Source organism: Lontra canadensis, unplaced genomic scaffold, assembly GCF_010015895.1.
Source record: "Lontra canadensis isolate GAN:19392208 unplaced genomic scaffold, GSC_riverotter_1.0 scaffold15, whole genome shotgun sequence".
NCBI lineage: Eukaryota > Metazoa > Chordata > Mammalia > Carnivora > Mustelidae > Lontra > Lontra canadensis.
In genome coordinates, this window is record NW_022631009.1 from 21084523 (window position 1) to 21107334 (window position 22812).

The 22812-nt window shown below is 36.0% G+C and overlaps 1 protein-coding gene across 2 annotated transcripts in view; it reads left to right on the forward strand.

The window, feature by feature from the left end:
- STK3 (serine/threonine kinase 3) overlaps window positions 1-22812 on the forward strand; it is a 275492-nt gene that overhangs the window by 34350 nt on the left and 218330 nt on the right. The window contains exons 1-2 of one of the 2 annotated variants that reach the window (XM_032858620.1): window positions 7190-7232; window positions 13025-13105. In XM_032858620.1, the coding sequence (XP_032714511.1) occupies window positions 7219-7232; window positions 13025-13105 (95 nt within the window). In that variant the 5' untranslated portion in view covers window positions 7190-7218. Of the gene's footprint in view, window positions 1-7189; window positions 7233-13024; window positions 13106-22812 lie in introns of those variants that run through there. The other variant, XM_032858619.1, reaches the window with a different exon arrangement.

Genomic DNA, 22812 nt, shown 5'->3' on the forward strand with positions numbered 1-22812 from the left:
CATGGAGACTAAACAGCATCCTTCTAAAGAATGAATGGGTCAACCAGGAAATTAAAGAAGAATTGAAAAAATTCATGGAAACAAATGATAATGCAAACACAACGGTTCAAAATCTGTGGGACACAACAAAGGCAGTCCTGAGAGGAAAATATATAGCGGTACAAGCCTTTCTCAAGAAACAAGAAAGGTCTCAGGTACACAACCTAACCCTACACCTAAAGGAGCTGGAGAAAGAACAAGAAAGAAACCCTAAACCCAGCAGGAGAAATCATAAAGATCAGAGCAGAAATCAATGAAATAGAAACCAAAAAAACAATAGAACAAATCAACGAAACTAGGAGCTGGTTCTTTGAAAGAATTAATAAGATTGATAAATCCCTGGCCAGACTTATCAAAAAGAAAAGAGAAAGGACCCAAATAAATAAAATCATGAATCAAAGAGGAGAGATCACAACTAACACCAAAGAAATACAGACAATTATAAGAACATACTATGAGCAACTCTACGCCAACAAATTTGACAATCTGGAAGAAATGGATGCATTCCTAGAGACATATGAACTATCACAACTGAACCAGGAAGAAATAGAAAGCCTGAACAGACCCATAACCAGTAAGGAGATTGAAACAGTCATCAAGAATCTCCAAACAAACAAAAGCCCAGGGCCAGATGGCTTTCTGGGGGAATTCTACGAAACATTTAAAGAAGAACTAATTCCTATTCTCCTGAAACTGTTCCAAAAAATAGAAATGGAAGGAAAACTTCCAAACTCATTTTATGAGGCCAGCATCACCTTGATCCCAAAACCAGACAAGGATCCTATCAAAAAAGAGAACTACAGACCAATATCCTTGATGAACACAGATGCAAAAATTCTCACCAAAACACTAGCCAATAGGATTCAACAGTACATTAAAAGGATCATTCACCACGACCAAGTGGGATTTATTCCAGGGCTGCAAGGTTGGTTCAACATCCGCAAATCAATCAATGTGATACAACACATTAATAAAAGAAAGAACAAGAACCATATGATACTCTCCATAGATGCTGAAAAAGCATTTGACAAAGTACAGCATCCCTTCCTGATCAAAACTCTTCAAAGTGTAGGGATAGAGGGCACATACCTCAATATTATCAAAGCCATTTATGAAAAACCCACTGCAAATATCATTCTCAATGGAGAAAAACTGAAAGCATTTCCGCTAAGGTCAGGAACACGGCAGGGATGTCCGTTATCACCACTGCTATTCAACATAGTACTAGAAGTCCTAGCCTCAGCAATCAGACAACAAAAGGAAATTAAAGGCATCCAAATCGGCAAAGAAGAAGTCAAAGTATCACTCTTCGCAGATGATATGATACTATATGTGGAAAACCCAAAAGACTCCACTCCAAAACTGCTAGAACTTGTACAGGAATTCAGTAAAGTGTCAGGATATAAAATCAATGCACAGAAATCAGTTGCATTTCTCTACACCAACAACAAGACAGAAGAAAGAGAAATTAAGGAGTCAATCCCATTTACAATTGCACCCAAAACTATAAGATACCTAGGAATAAACCTAACCAAAGGGACTAAGAATCTATACACAGAAAACTATAAAGTAGTCATGAAAGAAATTGAGGAAGACACAAAGAAATGGAAAAATGTTCCATGTTCCTGGATTGGAAGAATAAATATTGTGAAAATGTCTATGGTACCTAAAGCTAATCTACACATGTAATGCAATTCCTATCAAAGTACCATCCATTTTTTTCAAAGAAATGGAACAAATAATCCTAAAATTTATATGGAACCAGAAAAGACCTCGAATAGCCAAAGGAATATTGAAAAAGAAAGCCAAAGTCGGTGGCATCACAATCCCGGACTTCAAGCTCTATTACAAAGCTGTTATCATCAAGACAGCATGGTAGTGGCACAAAAACAGACACATAGATCAATGGAACAGAATAGAGAGCCCAGAAATAGACCCTCTACTCTATGGTCAACTAATCTTCGACAAAGCAAGAAAGAATGTCCAATGGAAAAAAGACAGCATCTTCAATAAATGGTGTTGGGAAAATTGGACAGCCACATGCAGAAAAATGAAACTGGGTCATTTCTTTACACCACACACAAATATAGGCTCAAAATGGATGAAGGTCCTCAATGTGAGAAAGGAATCCATCAAAATCCTTGAGGAGAACACAGGCAGCAACCTCTTCGACCTCAGCCGCAGCAACATCTTCCTAGGAACATCGCCAAAGGCAAGGGAAGCAAGGGCAAAAATGAACTATTGGGATTTTATCAAGATCAAAAGCTTTTGCACAGCAAAGGAAACAGTTAACAAAACCAAAAGACAACTGTCAGAATGGGAGAAGATATTTGCCAACGACATATCAGATAAAGGGCTAGTGTCCAAAATCTATAAAGAACTTAGCAAACTCAACACCCAAAGAACAAATAATCCAATCAAGAAATGGGCAGAAGACATGAACAGACACTTCTGCAAAGAAGACATCCAGATGGCCAACAGACACATGAAAAAGTGCTCCATATCACTCAGTATCAGGGAAATACAAATCAAAACCACAATGAGATACCACCTCACACCAGTCAGAATGGCTAAAATTAACAAGTCAGGAAATGACAGATGCTGGCGAGGATGCGGAGAAAGGGGAACCCTCTTACACTGTTGGTGGGAATGCAAGCTGGTGCAACCACTCTGGAAAATAGCATGGAGGTTCCTCAAAATGTTGAAAATAGAACTACCCTATGACCCAGCAATTGCACTGCTGGGTATTTACCCTAAACATACAAACGTAGTGGTCTGAAGGGGCACGTGCACCCGAATGTTTATAGCAGCAATGTCTACAATAGCCAAACTATGGAAAGAACCTAGATGTCCATCCACAGATGAATGGATAAAGAAGATGTGGTATATATACACAATGGAATACTATGCAGCCATCAAAAGAAATTAAATCTTGCCATTTGCGACGACATGGATGGAACTAGAGGGTATCATGCTTAGCGAAATAAGTCAATCGGAGAAAGACAACTATCATATAATCTCCCTGATATGAGGGAGAGGAGATGCAACATGGGGGGTTAAGGGGATAGGAGAAGAGTAAATGAAACAAGATGGGATTGGGAGGGAGTCAAACCATAAGTGACTCTTAATCTCACAAAACAAACTGAGGGTTGCTGGGGGGAGGGGGGTTGGGAGGGGGGGTGGGGTTCTGGACATTGGGGAGGGTATGTGCTATAGTGAGTGCTGTGAAGTGTGTAAACCTGGCGATTCACAGACCTGTACCCCTGGGGATAAAAATAAATTATATGTTTATTAAAAAATAAAATTAAAAAAAAAGGATGCTCTGGGGTTCCTGGGTGTCATTAAGCATCTGCCTTCGGCTCAGGTCATGATCGCAGGGTCCTAGTATTAAACCCCACATCAGGCTCCCCACTCAGTGGGAAGCCTGCCTCTCCTTCTCTGACCCCTCCACCCCCACCCTGCTTATGTTCCCTCTATTTCTGTGTCTCTGTCAAATAAATAAACCAAATCTTTAACAAAAACACAAAACAAAAGCAGAAAGGATGCTGTAGTTTGTCAGATGCTTTTTCTGCATTTATTGAGAGGATCATATGGTTCTTGTCCTGTCTTTTATTAATGTGTATATCACATTGGTTGATTTGAGGATGTTCTACTACCCTTGCAGCCCAGGAATAAATCCTACTTGGTCATCGTGAATTATCTTTTGAATGTACTGTTGGATCATATTGGCTGTTGACTTGGTGAGAATTTTTACATCCATGTAAGTCAGGGATATTGGTCTGTAATTCTCCTTTTTTGTGGGTTCTTTGTCTGGTTTTGGGATCAAGGGACCTCATAGAAAACGTTTGGAAATTTTCCTTCCATTTCTATTTTTTGAAACAGCTTCAGAAGAATAGGTATTAATTCTTCTTTAAATGTTTGGTAGAATTCCTTTGGGAAGTCATCTGGCCCTGGACTGTTGTTTTTGGGGAGATTTTTGATTACTGCTTTCGTTTTCTTGCTGGTTATGGGTGGGTCTGTTCAGGTTTTCTCTTTCTTCCTGTTTCAGTTTTGGTAGTTTATATGTCCCTAAGAATGCATCCATTTCTTCCAGATTGCTTAATTTGTTGGCATATAGCTGCTGGTAATATGTTTTTATAACATATTTGTGTTTCTTTGGTGTTGGTTGACTCCATATATATTTAATGTAATTAACCAGTAGAATTTTGTTAACTACTTTTCCCCCAGTTTTTCCTTAGTAATTGCTTTAGGGATTTAGAGTAACTATAGTTGTCTAATATAGTATATCTCTTTATTGTGATCAACTTTGGGTTGACTTAATTCCAGTAAAATATAACAAATTTGCTTTAATACAGCCCCATTTCTTTACTCTTTCTTTTATATCTATGTCTATATTTATATATGTATATATAAATATATCATACCTAAGTATGTTGTAATTTCAATAATATAATACTATAATTATTAATATAATCTTATGTTTTCCAAGATAAGTATATCTTTTATGTTTATGTAAATATTTGGCATCTCCTTTAATTCAGAAGTTCTTTATTATTTTTTATAAAGAAGGTCTGCTAGCAACAGATTTTTTCAGTTTTTGTTTATCTGGGAATGTCCTTATTTCCCCTGCATTTGTAGAAGATAAATTTGCTGTATTTAGAATTAGAGATAGAATTAGCCCTTTGAGTGTTTCCTTTCACTATCTTTGGACTGGCCTGGTTTCTGAGGAGAAGTTGGCTGTTAATCATATTCTTGTTCTACTGTTCATGAGGAGTCATTTTCTCTTACTGCTTTCTTAAGACTTTTTGTCTTTTAGCAGTTTGACTACAGTGTGTCTAGATGTGGATCTTTTTGTGTTTATCTTACTTGGGATTTGTTTTTCTTCTTGCATGTTGTCAAATTTGGGAAGTTTTTTGTCTTTTAAAAGATTTTATTTTTTTATGGGAAGGAGAGAGTGTGGATGTGCATGGTGGGGAGGAGCAGTGGGAGAGAGAGAAACAGCCTTTGCTCTGAGCAGGGAGACTGGTGTTGGGTTCAGTCCCAGGACCCCGGGATCATGACCTGAGCTGGAGGTAGAGGCTTAACTGACTGAGCCACCCAGGTGCCTCCAAATTGGGAAGTTTGCAACCACTGTCAATTTTCTTGATGCACAAACTGGTTGATTTTTTTTTTTTTTTGAAGATTTTATTTGACAGAGAAAGCACAAGCAGGGGGAGGCAGAGACAGAGGGAGAAGCAGGCTTCCCACTGAGCAGGGAGCCCAAAGTGGGACTCATTTCCAGGAACCTGGTTCATGTCCTGGGGCAAAGGCAGACGCTTAACTGACTGAGCCATCCAGGCGTCCCAAAATGGTTGATTTTGATGATATTATTCAGTGTTTTTGTTTGAGGAGCATTTGCCAACCTCTTCACACTATCATAACCAAAAGTGGGGAGTGTCCTGATGTATTATAGTTTAAATCTAAAGTCTTGTCATTTTTTTCTACTTGTCACAATCTGTTTTTTGTTCCTCTCTGCACTCCCCTCCCCCTTCTTGCCTTTTTGGATCAGTAGAGTAATTTTTACTTCATTTTATCTCCACTGTTGATGTATTCATGTTACCTCATTGATTTTTGTTTTTAGTGATTTCTCTAAGGTTTGCAATATGAATTTTTAACTTATCAGAAATCTTTCTTAAATAATTTTCTATCACTTCACATATAATATGAGGCCCTTATAAGAGTACAATTCCATTTTTCATCTCTTTTCCTTTGTGTTGTTTTGTCCTATGTTTTACTTATACATATGTTATTTAGCTCCTCATTAGTTTTTATTTTTGATTTAAACAGTTTTAAATAAATGAAAAAATGGGGAAAATTTTCTTTTTTTCTGTTTTAAGTCACTAAGACCTCTTTAAAAACTGTGGTAAAAGAGGGATGCCTGGCTGGCTTTGTCTCTAGAGCTTGTGACTCAGTCTTGGGGTTGTGAGTTCATTAGGCATGGAACCTATTTAAAAAAATAAAATTGTGGTAAAAGAAACATTAAATTTTTTGTTAAATTCATTACCTTTTGATAGGCGCCATCCTAGTGGGTATAAGGTGATATGTTGAATAGTTTTGATTTCTGATTTGTTGAGTGTTGTTTTATCATGGAAGGTTGTTGCATTTTGCCAAATACTTTTCTGCATCAATTGAGATGATGATGTGGTTTTCATAATGATTGCTTTTTTTTTTTTTTCCGAGAGAGAGAGAGAGAGAGAGAGGAAGAGAGAGTGAGTGTGAACTGGGGATGAGTGGCAGAAGGAGAAAGGAAATCCTAAGTAGGCACAAGCCCAGCAGGGGTCTTGATCTCAGTGACCCTGAGATCATGACCTGAGCAGAAATTAAGAGACAGATGCTTAACCGACTGAACCAGTCAGGTGCCCCTAAACTATTACTTTTTATTTGTTGAACTATTATTACGTTCCTGGTATAAATTCCACTTGGTAATGGTATATAATTCTTTTAATGTGCTGTGAATTTGGTTTGCTAGTATTTTGTTGAGGATTTTTACATCAGTACTCATTAAGGATATTGATCTGTGCTTTTCATGTTTTATTTTTGTATCATAGTAATGCTGGCCTCACAGAGTAAGTTTGTAAGTGTTCCTTCCTCTGAAGTTTTTTGGGAGAGTTTGAGAGTGTTGGTGCTAATTCTTCCTTAGACGTTTGATGTTTGATAGAATCCTCCAGTGAAGCCCTTTAGTTCTGGGCTTTTTTGTTGTTGTTGTTGTTGAGACGGTTTTGATTACTGCTTCAGTCTCCTTAGTAGTTACCGGTCTGCTGAGATTTTTAATTTTTTCACGATTCAGTCTTGGTAGGTTATATGTTTCTAAGAATTTAACCATTTCTTCTGTGTTATCTAATATGTTGGTTTATAACTATTCATAGTAATCTCTTATAATTCTTTATATTTCTGTGACCCACGAATTTTTGATGTCCCCTCTTTCATTTCTAATTTTAGTTGAATTCTTCTTTCTCTCTCTCTCTCAAGTCTAGCTAAGGGTTTGTTAATTTTGTTGGTCTTTTCAGAAAACAAACTGGGTTTTTGTCTTAGTCTGTTTAGGTTGCTGTAACAAAACACCACAGACTGGGTACCTTATAAACAACAAATTCGTTTTTCACAGTTCTGGAAGCTTGGAAGTCCGAGGTTGAAGGTGCTGGGATGGTTATATTAAGGTAGAAGCTTTCTTTCTTGTTCATAGTAGATACCTTGCGTGTCCTCAAATGGAGGAAGGGGCTAGAGATCTCTTTAGCACCTCTTTTATGAGGCAGAATCATGAGGGCTCCTTAGTTGTTTAAGGAGTTAGACTTGTTCTGGTATGCAGTTTAAGTTACCTTGTGGATTGGCTCAGTGTTTGTAAGACTTGTTTTTAACTTCCTTTTTGTAGAATGCAAAGTAGAATTTATGTTTTGTTGATGTAGTATCCTTTCTAAAACAAGGTCATTGAGGGATCTCTGTTGGTGACCTTTGTATTGTGAGAGTTCTCTTAGCTTCTCTTAGTGGGAAAGATTCTCAGCCGCATGGGTTCTCCGGGAGTTGTTCTTTTTCAGCTCCCTTGTAATTTTTTTTCTTAAGAAATTGATTTTGTTAGGTTTTTTAAATGATGCAGAGATTGGTATTCAGCTAAATAGCTAAAGGAGTTCCCATGTAGATTGCTAGGGATCTTTTTCTGCTAGCTCTCTTCTCACAGGTATTCTGTGATGCAGATTTTATTTGCATTACCTCCCAAACTCCCATCTCTGTTTCTTCATCTCAGCAAAGTTATTGGCCTGTGTTTGAGTTTACCTTTCCCTGTGTTATAATCTGGGCATAGCCTCTAGATCTAAAGCATGGGTGACAGTAGGGCTTATCTTACATCTTTCCCTTTTCTTAGGAATCTCAGTCCTGAAATGCTTGATATCTAATGTTTGAAAATAGTTGTTTTCTATGCTTTGTTGAGTTTTCTAGTTTACTGCAGATCGATAATTCTGCATCCTGCTACTTGCTTATGGTTGGAAGTGGAAATTCTGTATTAGACACTTAAAATCTTGAAATTGTTTGAATTTTCAGTAGCCTTTAACATGGCTGGTTACTACCTTCTCGTTCTTTGTGTCCGGATTTTGTAAATATATTTTCCTGAGATCTGTTTTCTCTTTGACCCTTGTTTCTTAGATATTTCATAATCAAATGATACTTAATCAAAACCAGTTTCTGTTGATAATGTCTCTTTAATATGTTGAATAATTTCCCTTCATTCTTACTGCTAATACTGTATTCTATGCATCCATATTTTGAATCTGCTCCTAACTACAGTTTCTCTTCTCACTTTAGCTTACTGTATATCTTTCCACTGCATTAGAGGAGAAGTGATTTTTTTTATTTTTTTGGATATTGTTGACACATAGTGTTACATTATTTCAGGTGTATCCATAGTGAACATAGTACACATAGGTTCACATAGTGGCTCAGCAAGTTTATACATTATGCTGTGGCTACCACAAGTGTAGCTATCATTTGTCTTATATCACTATTATATCATCAACTATAATCCTTATGCTGTGTTTTTTATTCCCATGACTTATTCATTCCATAACTAGAAGCCTGTATTTCCACCCTGTACCACCCATTTTGCCCAGCCCCCCACTCCTGTCCCCTCCAACAGCCATCAGTTTGTTCTTTGTATTTATAGGTCTGATTTTGACTTTTATTTATTCATTTTTTTGGAAGATTCCATATATGAGTGAAATCATGTGGTATTTGCCTTTCTCAGCCTGACTTGAAATAAGTTAGCATGATAACCAGTAGGTCCATCCATGTCATCTGAAATGGCAACATCTCAACTTTTTTTTATGGTTATGTGATATTTCTTTGTGTGTGTGTGTGTGCACACGCGTGTGTATAACACATATTCATTACCCATTCAAAAAGTTATAAACACTTAAGTTGCTTCCACATTTTGGCTATTGTAAATAATGCTGTGATACACATAGGAGTACCTGTCTTTTTTTGTTTGTTTATTTATTTGTTTATTTATTTAAGATTCTGTTTATTTATTTGACAGACAGAGATCACAAGTAGGCAGACAGGCAGACAGGGAGAGATAGGAAGGGAAGCAGGCTCCCCGCTGAGCAGAGAGCCTGATGAGGGGCTCCATCCCAGGAGCATCCCAGGACCCCGGGATCATGACCTGAGCTGAAGGCAGAGGCTTTAACCCATTGAGCCACCCAGACGCCCTGCTCTCTTTTTTTGAATTAGTGTTTTCATTTTCTTTGGGTTAATACTCAGTAGTAGAATTACTGGATCATATGGTATTTCGGCCATATTCTTTCCAGTTCTCATTATTTCTTAAGTTTTTGATTTTAGCCATTCTGGCAGGTGTGAGGTGATAACTCATTGTGGTTTTGATTTGCATTTCTCATGATTAGTGATGTTGAGCATCTTTTCATGTGTCTTGTTGGTCATCTGAATGTCTTTGGAGAAAGGGCTGTTCAGATACTATGCTCATTTTTAAATCAGATTGTTTGTTATTATTGTTATTTTTTGGTGTTAAGTTCTTAAGTTTGTATATTAATACCTTATTGGAGACATCATTTGCAAATATCTTCTTCCATTTAGTAGGTTCTCTTTTTTTGTTGTTGATTTGTTTCCTTTGCTGTGCAAAAGGTTTTTTATTTTGATGTAGTCCCAGTAGTTTATTTTTGTTTTTGGTTCTCTTGCCAAATTGACATATCTAGAAAAATGTTGCTATGGTTAATGTCAGAGAAATTACTGCTTATATTTTCTTCTAGGATTTTTATGGTTTCAGGTCTCACATTTAAATCTCAAATCCATTTCAAATTTATTTTTTTGTATGGTATTAAAAGGTGATCTAGTTTCATTTTTCACATGTAGCCATGTGGTTTTTCTAGCATAAATTTTTGAAGAGACTGTCTTTTCCCCATTGTGTCATTTTGCCTCCTTTGGCATTGATTAATTGACTGTACAATTGTGAGTTTATCTGGGCTTTCTGTTCTGTTCCACTGATCTATGTGTCTGTGTACTGTGCTGGTACCATTATTGTTTTGATTACTACAGTTTTAAAATGTATAATTGTGATATCTCTGGCTTTGTTCTTCTTTCTCAAGATTGTTTTGGCTATTCAATGTCTTTTGTGGTTCCATACAAATTTAGGATTATTTGTTCTAGTTTTAACAAAAATGCTGTTGGCATTTTGATTGGGACTGTATTGAATCTGTAGATTGCTTGGGATAGAATGGGCATTTGAACAATATTTGTTCTTTCAATCCATGAGTGTAGAATTTTTTTCTATTTGTGTCATCTTTAATTCCTTTAATTAATGCTTTATAGTTTTTGAAGTATAGGTCTTTCACCTCTTTGGATATGTTTGTTCCTAGGCATTTTATTCTTTTTTGGTGCAGTTATAAATGGTGTTTTCTTAATTTTTCTTTTTGCTACTTTGCTATTAGTATATAGAAATGCTACCAATTTCTAGGTATTAGTTTTGTGTCCTGCAGGTTTACTGAATTCATTCTTACTTCTATTAGTTTTTTTATGGAGTCATTAGAATTTTGTATGTACAGTGTTTATGTTCCCTGCAAATAGTGACAATTTAACTTTTTCTTTACCAATATGGATGCCTCTTATTTCTTTTTCTTGTCTGATTGCTGTGGCTTGGATTTCCACTACTATGTTGAATAAAAGTGGTGCAAGTGGATGGATATCTTTGTCTTGTTCCTGATCTTGAAGGAAAAGCTCTCAGTTTTTCCACTATTAACTGTGATGTTAGCTGTGGATATTTCATAAAAGGCCTTTATTGTGTTGAGGTATTTCCTTCTAAGCCCACTTTTTTGAGAGTTTTTATCTTGAGTGGGTGGTGAATTTTGTCCCATGCTTTCTTTGCATTGGTTGAGATGATCATACGATTTTTATCCTTTGTTTTGTTTATGTGGTGTATCGTGTTGATTGATTTGTGAATATCGAACCATCCTTGCATGCCTGGAATAAATCCTACTTGATCATGGTGAATGATCTTTTTAAATGTATTGTTGTATGTGTTTAATATTTTGTTGAGGATTTTTACATCTGTGTTCATCAGGGACATTGGCCTGTCATTTTCTTTTTTTGTATCGTCTTTGGTTTTGTTATCAGGGTCATGCTGACCTTGTGGAATGTATTTGGAAGCTTTTCTTCCTCTACTGTTTCTTGTGATAATTTGAAGAGAATAGGTATTAACTATTCTTTAAATGATAGAACTCACCTGTGAAACCATCTGGTCCTAGACCTTTATTTTTTGGTAATGTTTTGATTAAATCAGGTCAGTTTTGTTCCTAGTAATTGGTCTGTTCGGATTTTCTATGTGGGAAATGATCGTTTTTAATAGAGCTCTTTAACGGGTTTATAAAACTTTTTAAAAACCTGACCCTGCTTACCTTTATATTCTGATCACTTTTTCTTGTTTATACTGAATTCTTTTGATTCTTCATGCATGGTGTTTTATTTGTATTGAATTAATTTTGTTCTATCAAATATACTGTGATTATTCCCTTTTACCTCTTGATTCCAGTTATCTGCATATGCCATACATGTAGATGATTTTAAGAAGGCAAAACAAAATGAAAACACATTTTTTTACAGCAATCAGTCAGATAGAGTATAAAACTAAAACCTCATAAATGAAGTCAAAATACAAGTGAAAATATTTGCAACTTAAACAAAAGCCAATATATCTTATGTACAGATAAGAAAAAGACCAAAAAAAAACAGTAGAAAAATGAGCAAAGGAAATGCATAAATGGTCTAGTTTCATGGTAATGTTAGAAGATACTGTTTTACTCATGATAAGAGAGATGAAGATTAAATTTATTCTGAATAACAAATTCTTAGCTAATATATGACTAACACCCAAATATATAGTTAAGAACTTTGTTGGTGGAACTGTAAAAAAGAGGCTCTCTCATCTACTAATGGTAGGAGAATAAATTGGTATGAGCCCGCTGGAGGGCAGTTTGCTAATATTATCAATATACATATATATTTATATAACATACTGTTATAGTAGATAAAATGTAGAATGTAATCAATAACTTCAGTAATTATTATATAGTTATTATAGTGATTTTGTTAGTTACATTGCATTATTTGTTATGACATACGATTATGCCTATAGTATATATACCTATTTGTCAACATATATGCTTCTGTATTTTTTGTGTGGGTGTATGGTGTGGTCTCTGGACCTCACAGTTTCACTTCTGGGATTTTATCATGCAGATATACTGACACATGTGTGAACTGACTTATGTACACATTTATCTAGTACCGTGTTGTTTATAATAGAAAAAGGAAACTTAGATATCCATAAATAACTGATTGGTGAGTAAGAGATGCTACATCTTTGCAATAGTATAGCATATAGATGTAAGAAAGAATGAGGATGCTTTCTATGTACTTCAACATAGGCTACATGTTGTTAAGTGAAAACAGCATAGTATTTAATAGTGTGGATAGAAAAGAGTGTGTATAAAATGCCATCTTGTGTGTTAAGGGAGAGAAATAAATATATATATTCATATTTGTATAAAGATTTCACAAGAAGGTAATAAAACTAGTTATTTCAGGTGTTTCTGGGCAGATTAAGAAGAGGCGTTGAAAGGGGCTTATTTACCTTATTTTTAAAAAATTTGGGGTGCCTGGATGGCTCAGTGGGTTAGGCCGCTGCCTTCGGCTCAGGTCGTGATCTCAGGATCCTGGGATCGAGTCCCGCGTCGGGCTCTCTGCTCAGTAGGGAGTCTGCTTCCCTCTCTCTCTCTCTGCCTGCCTCTCCGTCTACTTGTGATCTCTCTCTGTCAAATAAATAAATAAAATCTTTAAAAAAAAATTTATTGTTTATTTTTGAACTATGTGAACATATTGCCTCTTAAAAATAAAATCAAAAATTTTACAAAAGGTCTTAAGGAAAATATTTTCTTTCTATTTTTTTTCTCATCAGTAAGCTGAAAAAGCTGAGTGAAGACAGTTTGACTAAGCAGCCTGAAGAAGTTTTTGATGTATTAGAAAAACTTGGAGAAGGGTAAGTACAAAAAATACAAAAGTAGCCTTAGGTAATAATAAAAAATTTATAAAATACTATATAATCTTTCATTAGAGTATATTTTCTTGAGTTGAATATTAGTAATATAGTGGGAAAACACCTCAACATCATAAAGGTCATATATGACGTGTTCACAGCAAACATCGTATTCAGTGGTGAAAACTGAAAGCTTTTCTCTAAGATCAGGTGTATGATATGGATGAACACTCTCACTGCTTTTATTTAACATAGTATGGGAAGTCCTAGCTAGAGTAACTAGGAAAGAAAAAGAAATAAAAATATCGAAACTGTCTCTATTTGCTGATGTCATGATATTATATATAGAAAATCTCAATCCATCAAAAAGTTGTTAGAATTAATAAAATAACTAATAAATGCATTATAGTTACATCAAAAAGAAGGAAATACCTAGGATAAGTTTAACCACAGAGGTGAATGATCTGTTTACTGAAAACTGTAAGACGTTGATGAAGAATTTGAAGAAACAAATAAATGGAAAGATACTCTGTGCTCATAGATTGGGAGGATTCATATTGTTAAATATCACTGTTACCGAAAGCAATGTATAGATTCAGTGCAATCCCTAACAAAATACCAATGGCATTTTTCACAGAAGTAGAACAAACGGTTGTATAATTTGTCTGGAACCACAGAAGATCCCAAATAGCTAAAGCAGTTATGAGAATGCAGAATCAAGAGTGCCTGGGTGGCTCAGTGGGTTAAAGCCTCTGCCTTGGCTCAGGTCATGATCCCAGGGTCCTGGGATTGAGTCCCGCATCGGGCTCTCTGCTCTGCAGGGAGCCTGCTTCCCTTCCTCTCTCTCTGCCTGCCTCTCTGCCTGCTTGTGATCTCTGTCTGTCAAATAAATAAATTAAAAAAAAAAAAAAAAGAATGCAGAATCAAGCTGGAGGTATTATGTTCCCTGATTTCAAAACTATATTATGAAATTCTGGTAATCAAAGTAGTATGGTATTGGCATAAAAGCAGATACCTACATTAATGAAACATAATAGCCCAGAAATAAACCCATGTTTATATAGCCAATTAATTTAGGACAAAGGTGCCAAGAATATACAATGGAGAAAGGATAGTTTCTTTAAGAAATGATGTTGGGAAAAATGGATAGCCACATGTAAAAGAATGAAACTGGGCCTCTGTCTTATACCATACCTAAAAATCAGCTAAAAATGGATTAAAAGAGGGGCATTTGGGCGGCTCAGTGGGTTAAAGCCTCTGCCTTCAGCTCAGGTCATGATCTCGGGGTCCTGGGATTGAGCCCTGCATTGGGCTCTCTGCTCAGCGGGGAGCCTGTTTCTCTCTCACTCTCTCTGCCTGCCTGCCTCTCTGCCTACTTGTGATCTCTCTCTCTGTCAAATAAATAAATAAAATCTTCAAAAAAAATGGATTAAAGACTTGAATGTAAGACCTGAAACCTAAAACTCCAGGAAGAAAACATAGGCAGTAAGCTCCTTGACGTTGGTCTTGGCATGACTTTTTGGATTTGACACCCAAAGCAAAGTCAACAAAAGCAAAACAAAACAAACAAGTGTGACCACATCGAACTAAAAAGCTTCTTCACAGTGAAGAAAACCATCAGTAAAGTGAAAAAGCAGTCTCTGGAGTGGGAGAAAATATTTAAAAGTGATACATCTGTTAAGGGGTTAATATCTAAAACATATAAAGAACTCATACATGTTAATAGCAAAAATCCAAACATTTCCAAAAAATGGGTGGAGGATCTGAATAGATGTTTTTCCAAAGAATACATCCATATGGTGAGCAGGGACATGAAACATCACTAATCATCAGGGAAATGTAAATCATAACCACAATGATATATCACCTCACACTTGTTACAATATTAGTATCAAAAGACAAGAAATAATAAGTATAGGTGAGAATGTGGAGAACAGGAAACTGCTGTGCACTGTTAGTAAGAATGAACATTGGTGCAACCACTATAGAAAACAGTATGGAGGTTCTTCAAAATATTAAAAATAGAACTATCATATGATCAGTATATAAAGGAAACAAAGTCACTGTCTTGAAGAGATATTTGCACCTATGTTCACTGCACCACTATTTACATGGAAACAATATAAGTGTTCTGTTGATGGTTGAGTGGATAAAGAAAATGTGGTATATACACATAGTCCACAACTTACATGGTTTGATTTATGAGTTTTCAACTTTATGATGGTGCAGAAGTCATACACATTCAGTAGAAACCATATGTCGATTTTGAATTTTAATCTTTCCTGGGCTAATGATCTATAGTATGATACCCTTCTTGTGGTAGTGGGCAGCAGAAATATGCCACTTCTCTTATTTAGCCATGCAAATGAAGGTAAACAATTGATACGCAACAATTTCGTGCTCATATAGCTGTTCTTTTTTTTTTAATTTTTAAAATTTATTTTCAGTGTAACAGTATTCATTGTTTTTGCACCACACCCAGTGCTCCATGCAATCTGTGCCCTCTCCAATACCCACCACCTAGTTCCCCCAACTTCCCACCCCCCGCCCCTTCAAAACCCTCAGATTGTTTTTCAGAGTCCATAGTCTCTCATGGTTCACCTCCCCTTCCAATTTCCCTCAACTCCCTTCTCCTCTCTAACTCCCCTTGTCCTCCATGCTATTTATTATGCTCCACAAATAAGTGAAACCATATGACAATTGACTCTCTCTGCTTGACTTATTTCACTCAGCATAATCTCTTCCAGTCCCGTCCATGTTGTTACAAAAGTTGGGTATTCCTCCTTTCTGATGGAGGCATAATACTCCATAGTGTATATGGACCACATCTTCCTTATCCATTCGTCCATTGAAGGGCATCTTGGTTCTTTCCACAGTTTGGTGACCGTGGCCATGACTGCTATAAACATTGGGGTACAGATGGCCCTTCTTTTCACTACATCTGTATCTTTGGGGTAAATACCCAGTAGTGCAATTGCAGGGCCATAGGGAAGCTCTATTTTCAATTTGTTGAGGAATCTCCACACTGTTCTCCAAAGTGGCTGCACCAACTTGCATTCCCACGAACAGTGTAAGAGGGTTCCCCTTTCTCCACATCCCCTCCAACACATGTTGTTTCCTGTCTCGGTAATTTTGGCCATTCTAAGTGGTGTAAGGTGGTATCTCAATGTGGTTTTAATTTGAATCTCCCTCATGGCTAGTGATGATGAACATTTTTTCATGTGTCTGATAGCCATTTGTATGTCTTCATTGGAGAAGTGTCTGTTCATATCTTCTGCCCATTTTTTGATACGATTGTCTGTTTTGTGTGTGTTGAGTTTGAGGAGTTCTTTATAGATCCTGGATATCAACCTTTTGTCTGTACTGTCATTTGCAAATATCTTCTCCCATTCTCCCAAATATCTTGCCTCTTTGTTTTGTTGACTGTTTCCTTTGCTGTGCAGAAGCTTTTGATTTTGATGAAGTCCCAAAAGTTCATCTTCGCTTTTGTTTCCTTTGCCTTTGGAGACATATCTTGAAAGAAGTTGCTGTGGCTGATATCGAAGAGGTTACTGCCTATATTCTCCTCTAGGATTCTGATGGATTCCTGTCTCATTTTATCCATTTCGAGTTTATTCTTGTGTATGGTGTAAGAGAATGGTCGAGTTTCATTCTTCTACATATAGCTGTCCAGTTTTCCCAGCACCATTTATTGAAGAGACTGTCTTTTTTCCACTGTATATTTTTTCCTGTTTTGTCGAAGATTATTTGACCATAGAGTTGAGGGTGGTCCATATCTGGGCTCTCTACTTTGTTCCACTGGTCTATGTGTCTGTTTTTATGCCAGTACCATGCTGTCTTGGTGATCACCGCTTTGTAGTAAAGCTTGAAATCAGGTAATGTGATGCCCCAGTTTTATTTTTGTTTTTCAACATTTCCTTAGCGATTTGGGGTCTCTTCTGATTCCATACAAATTTTTGGATTATTTGCTCCAGCTCTTTGAAAAATACCGGTGGAATTTTGATCAGAATGGATTAAAAGTATAGATTGCTCTAGGCAGTTCATATAGCTGTTCTGTTTTTCACTTCCAGCACAGTATTCAACAAATTGTATGAAGTATTCAATACTTTATTATAAAATGAGCCTTGTGTTAGACGATTTTGCCCAACTATAGGCTGGCATTAAGTGTTCTGAGCACATTTAAGATGGGCTAGATTAAGCTACCATGTTCAGTAGATTAAATGTATTAAATGCATTTCTTTCTTGTGATAGTTTGAATTTGTTATGGATTTAGCAAGACCTAACTTTTATAAGTCAGGGAAGATTTACATATATAGTGGAATATTATTCAGTCATAAAAGGGCAATATGCTAAATGAAATAAGTCATAGTAAAATTCTGTATGATATCACTTATGTGTAGAATCTAAGAAGCCAAACTCATAGAAACAGAGAACAAATTGGTGGTTGCCAGAGTGGTGATAATGGGTGGGGGAAATGGGTGAAATTAGTCAAAGGATATAAACTTCTAATTATAAGATAAGTAAGTTCCAAGGATGTACATGTATAACATGGTGACTAGTTAATAATAGTATGTTAAATATTTTAATGTGGCTAAGAGAGTAGGTCTTAAAAGTTCTCATCATAAGAAAAACTTTTTTTCTGTTTGCTAGTAGATGTCAACTAAACTCATGGTAATCATTTTCTAGTATATACATAAATCATTTTGTTGTACATCTTAAACTAATAAATGTTATATGTCAGATCATCTCAATAAAAGTGGAAAGAAAAAATAATAGTAGTAGTAATTAATATACTTTGTAGCAGTCAGTATGGATTTAAAAAGACTGGATTGTGTTAGATCTGGTAATAGTGTTTTTCAGGGAAGTAGGATATATATATGTATATATATAAAGAAAGGCAGGAAATGTGTTGTAAAGTGATTCACAAGAAGTTTATGAGTTCATTCTGTATGATATTAATAAGCTTGAAAGATTTTGACTTTTTAGGCATGTGAACATAAGGGCATCTTTCAGGACATTGGGACTCATTTTACTTGGGGAAAAATGAATAATAGATTTAAATAGAGTGTCTCAGTGAGACAGGAATAGTTGATACGATTTTAAAATATAATTTAAAATAAATTATGAATATGAATTTAAAATGTTTCATTTTTAGCACATAGGGGCATTTAATAAAATGGCAGAGTATAGAAGAACATTCAAAACAATAAAAGGCATAAAACAGAATTAGAATGGTGTAAACCAACAAGAACAAGGAAAAAGAGAAACAAAAGTGTGAAGTAATAAGCTGAACATAAATTGGAAGGAATAAAATGAAATATATTTTTCACTAAATGTCAACTCTCCCATTAAGGGCTCCTGGGTGGAGCAGTCTGTTGGGCATCTGACTCTTGGTTTTGGGATCTCGGGGTCATGAGGCCAGGCCCCCTGTAGGGCTCTGTGCTTAGCATGGAGTCAGCTTGGAGTTTCTCTTTCCCTCTCCCTTTGCTCCTCCCCCTGCACTCTCTCACTCTCTCAAATAAGTGGATAAATCCTAAAAAGAAAAAAAAAATTAGTAGGGTCAATTAAAATGCAAAATCTAACAATATGCTATTTATAAAAGATGTGTGTAATACAAAGGGTGGAAATGTAGGGACATTTCCTATTAGAGATACCAGATAAGAAAGATAATCATACAAATAAAAATAAAAAGAAATAGGAGTAGCAATATTTATATCCAGTAAATTAGTTAAAGTTAAAAGATCTCAAGTGAATAAAGAGGGGTTAATATCCAAAGAATAAATAGGGACATAAGATAATGACTTAAAAGATAATTTATATGAAATATGTAAATGTCAGTCACCGGGACAGTTAAATTTGTGAAGGAAAGTTATTAGAAATGTTAGGAGAATCTAATAAGAGTTTATTCAGATGGAAGATTTTCATATATTGCTTTCAGAATTGGATAAGATTAGCAGAAAAAAAAGGACAAAGAGGGTATAAATATTATAATTGATAAACTTGATTATATATATGTATATCTATAACTACACATATTTTGGCATTCCTTTTTTTTTGGTATGTTCATGGAGCATTGATTAATGAGTTCTAGAAAAAGATTTTGCATGTCTCATTTTTGATTATATTCTTAAATGAGAAAGGTAATTACAATATGATAAAATCCATACTTATTGGAAATTAGGACACATAATCTGAGGTAACTTATAGACTGAGGAGGAAATTACTAATTATTTAGAAAATGAAAAAGAAATCATACCAATATCTGTGCAATCCATAGAAGCTATAATTAGGGGGAAATATTTAGTCTTAAATAACTTCATCACTAAAAAAGACCAAAAGAAAAGAACTTAGTCCTTATAAATGAACTTAGAAAAAAAAATAAAATGTACTAAAAAAATTAGGAAGAGAAAGTTCATAAAAGAAGACTTTAAAATTAATGAAATGGAAAATAAAATTTAAACATGATAAATACAAAAGCAGTTTCTTTTGAGCAGATCAATGAAATAGTTAAATCTCTTCTGATTTTGATTAAAGAAAAAAGAGCAAAAATAAAAGATTTGGAATGAGAAAGAAGATACAACCAATGATAAACAATTTGAAGAATTAAGAGACCACTATATGCTGCTGTAATGATGACTCATTTAGTAATTGAAAAGTTGATGCTTTCATAATAAAACTTAAATTGTATAAATTGACCCCCAAAGAAGTTAAAACTTAAATAGAGCAATTATCATGGAAAAGATGGAAGGACAGTTAGATATCTGTCTATGACTTAAAAGGATAGCATTTCGAGGTGCCTGTGTGGCTCAGTTGGTTAAGCATCCTTAAATCTTGATTTTGAGTTAGGTCATGATTTCAGGGTCATGAGATTGAGCCCCGTGATGAGCTCAGTGGGAAGCCTGCTCAGTGGGAAGCCTGCTGGAGATTCTCTTTCTCCCTCTCCCTGTGCCCCTTCTCCTGGTTGTGTGTGTGCACACACACTCTCTCAAATAAATAAATAAATCTTAAAAAAAAAAAAAAATAGATACCAGCTCATAGCACCAGTATTCACAAGAGCCCAGTGTGGAAAAGTCAATCAACGGGTGAATGGATAAAGTGTGATATATCTGGACAATGGAATAATATTTAGCCATTATATGAATGAAGTACTGACATATGATACAGAATGGATGAACCTTGAGAAAATTCTGTTTAGTGAAAGAAGCCAGACACAAAAAGTTATATTATTACATGATTCCATTTATATGAAGAATCCATATAAATGTATCCATAGAGACAAGAAAGCAGGTTCCAAATGATTTGGAACTCAACAGAGGTAATTGTTCTACAACATTGAGAATGCCTAAATGCCACTGAATTGTATACTTTAAAGTGCTTTAAAATGGTGAATTTTATGTTATATGCATTTTACCAAGAAAAAAACCCAGCAAGTCTTTTAGGACGCATCATCGCAGTTATTTTTATGAAGCCAGAATAACTTTGATATCCAGACCTAGATGTATAAAAAGAAAATTCAGCCTTACTTGGGTACCCATGATGATTACCATGCCCTTTTTATCTCTGGTGGAAAGATGCTGCTAGTTCTTTGCACTGCCTTATGGTTCTCATCCTTCATTAAAATTGAGGAGTCCATTGCACTGTTGGCTTCCCCAACCTGCACTGCAGAACTTCCAGTAGTACTAGGAAAGGGAGTATCCTCTGGATCCTCTCAGTGAAGATAGTTAGGGGTTTGGTGAGCAATGATGTATCCATTACAGTATTCGATCTCCTTGAACCTTTGGTCTCCTTCCTCTAATGTATACCAAGGATCAGTGGCATTTCTACATAGGTCACTGTAGAGTCCAGGTTTCAGGTAACTAGCTGGGCATACTGTGAGGGACACTCCCAACTGTTTGAGATAACACAGAGTCCAGAATTTCTGGTCTTACGTCCCTATCAGTGAATTCCTTTCTCACTGGAAATCTTGGAATCCATTCCCACATATATTCTTTAGAATTTGGTGATAAAAACTGACAAAATCTTCTAACTTTTTTGGTATGAATAGTAGGTGTTCTTGCATCAGATTTTCTATTCATTCTCCTGGTATCTGGGGATTTGAGCGCAGTTCTAGGACTGGAAGCAATGCAAGGTGGTGGAGGAGGGGTTTACATTCTCCTGAAAAGTGACTGCCTCAGGTGAGGTCATTATGGAGTCTTCAGGCATTGTGAGGTTCATCTTCTTGGACTGGGGAATAGGGTTGCTTTTGTTGGCAAGGGATGCTTATAGGACTTGGGGGATTCAGGGTATTCAGATTAATAAAAATCTACTTAAATGTCCCATTACCAGTTCTCTGGGTACCTCTCTTTATAGTTAAAAGCCTAACTTTAACAGAATAGAGCTGGAGATGTGAATTTAGCTTGCAGTATAATTCAGCTTCCAGCTTAGATTAGACCTTGAGCTTGTTTTTGGAAGTCTCAGCCCTGTGCCTACAAGAATTAAGAAACTCAGCGGAGAGCCTGCTTCTCCCTCTCCCTCTGCCTGCTGCTCTGCCTACTTGTGCTCTCTCTCCATCTCTCTAATAAATAAATAAAATCTCTTACAAAATTAAAAAAAAATTCTCTTGGGGCATTCAGAAGTTTTCGGTTTCTCAGTCTTGAGCTGGAAGTTTAAGCTCTGAGTTTGTTATTTTTGTTACATAACTTTTCTGGTGTAGGCCAGAGCAGCTAGCCTGTTCTATAGTATTCGTACTCTTATTTTCACCATAGCATTCCTTTTTTTTTTAATTTTTTAAAGATTTTATTTATTTATTTGACAGCCCGAGTGAGAATGAGCACAGGCAAGGGGAGTGGAAGAGGGAGAAACAGGCTGCCCACTCCCCACTGAGTACTCTGTGTACCTTGGATATATAGAGTTTATTATAAAATTAGGAGCTCAGGTGACTTATGGAAGGGCCACAGAAGCAAAGGTCATGAAATGGGCCGCTGAAGGTCGCGGAGAAGCCAACAGTGAGTATCTCAGCCTGAAACACTGAAGTGTTGTTTCTTAAAAGCTCACTGGGGGTCTGCTGGAATCCTTGAGTCTTTGCAAAGCTCCCGCCAACTATCTCATTCTATAGCAGCAGTGTGGTTATCAAAAGCTCAGCAGGAGGCCTCTGTGTCTGTCATCCCCCAGTTCATCTGCTACAACCACATCTGAAGAATGATGGTTCTCCTTAACTTTTTGCCATTGAGATTTCATGCATATTCTTCTTATTGTCAGACTCTTAACTAGGATCCATTCAGGGAAAGGAATCTTCTCTTTTGCTGTGATGAGGCTTTAGAAAGGAGTGATGGTGTTGCTTACTTCATGAGAGAGAATCCAGCACTGAATTCTTTATTGACTTTTGAGGGAATACACACACACACACACACACACACACACACACACACACACACGGGTTTATATACATACATATGTATACTTACACACATGACTTTTAAGGGGATTTATGTGTGTGTGTTTATGTGTATAAATCAGGACTATACACACAGTATCTCTGAGTATCAAACTAAATTACTCTGGAAAGTTTAAAGAACAGGATGGATAAAATTCATTTTGTTACGGTAGCTGTTTTATTACTGATTTTTCACTTATTTTAAGCGATTATAAATGTGAAAGTAACTTTGCGTGGTTTTCTAATATTAGGAAACATTCCATGTCTTCCAATGGCTTGCTCTTCTTTCTCTTCTGTA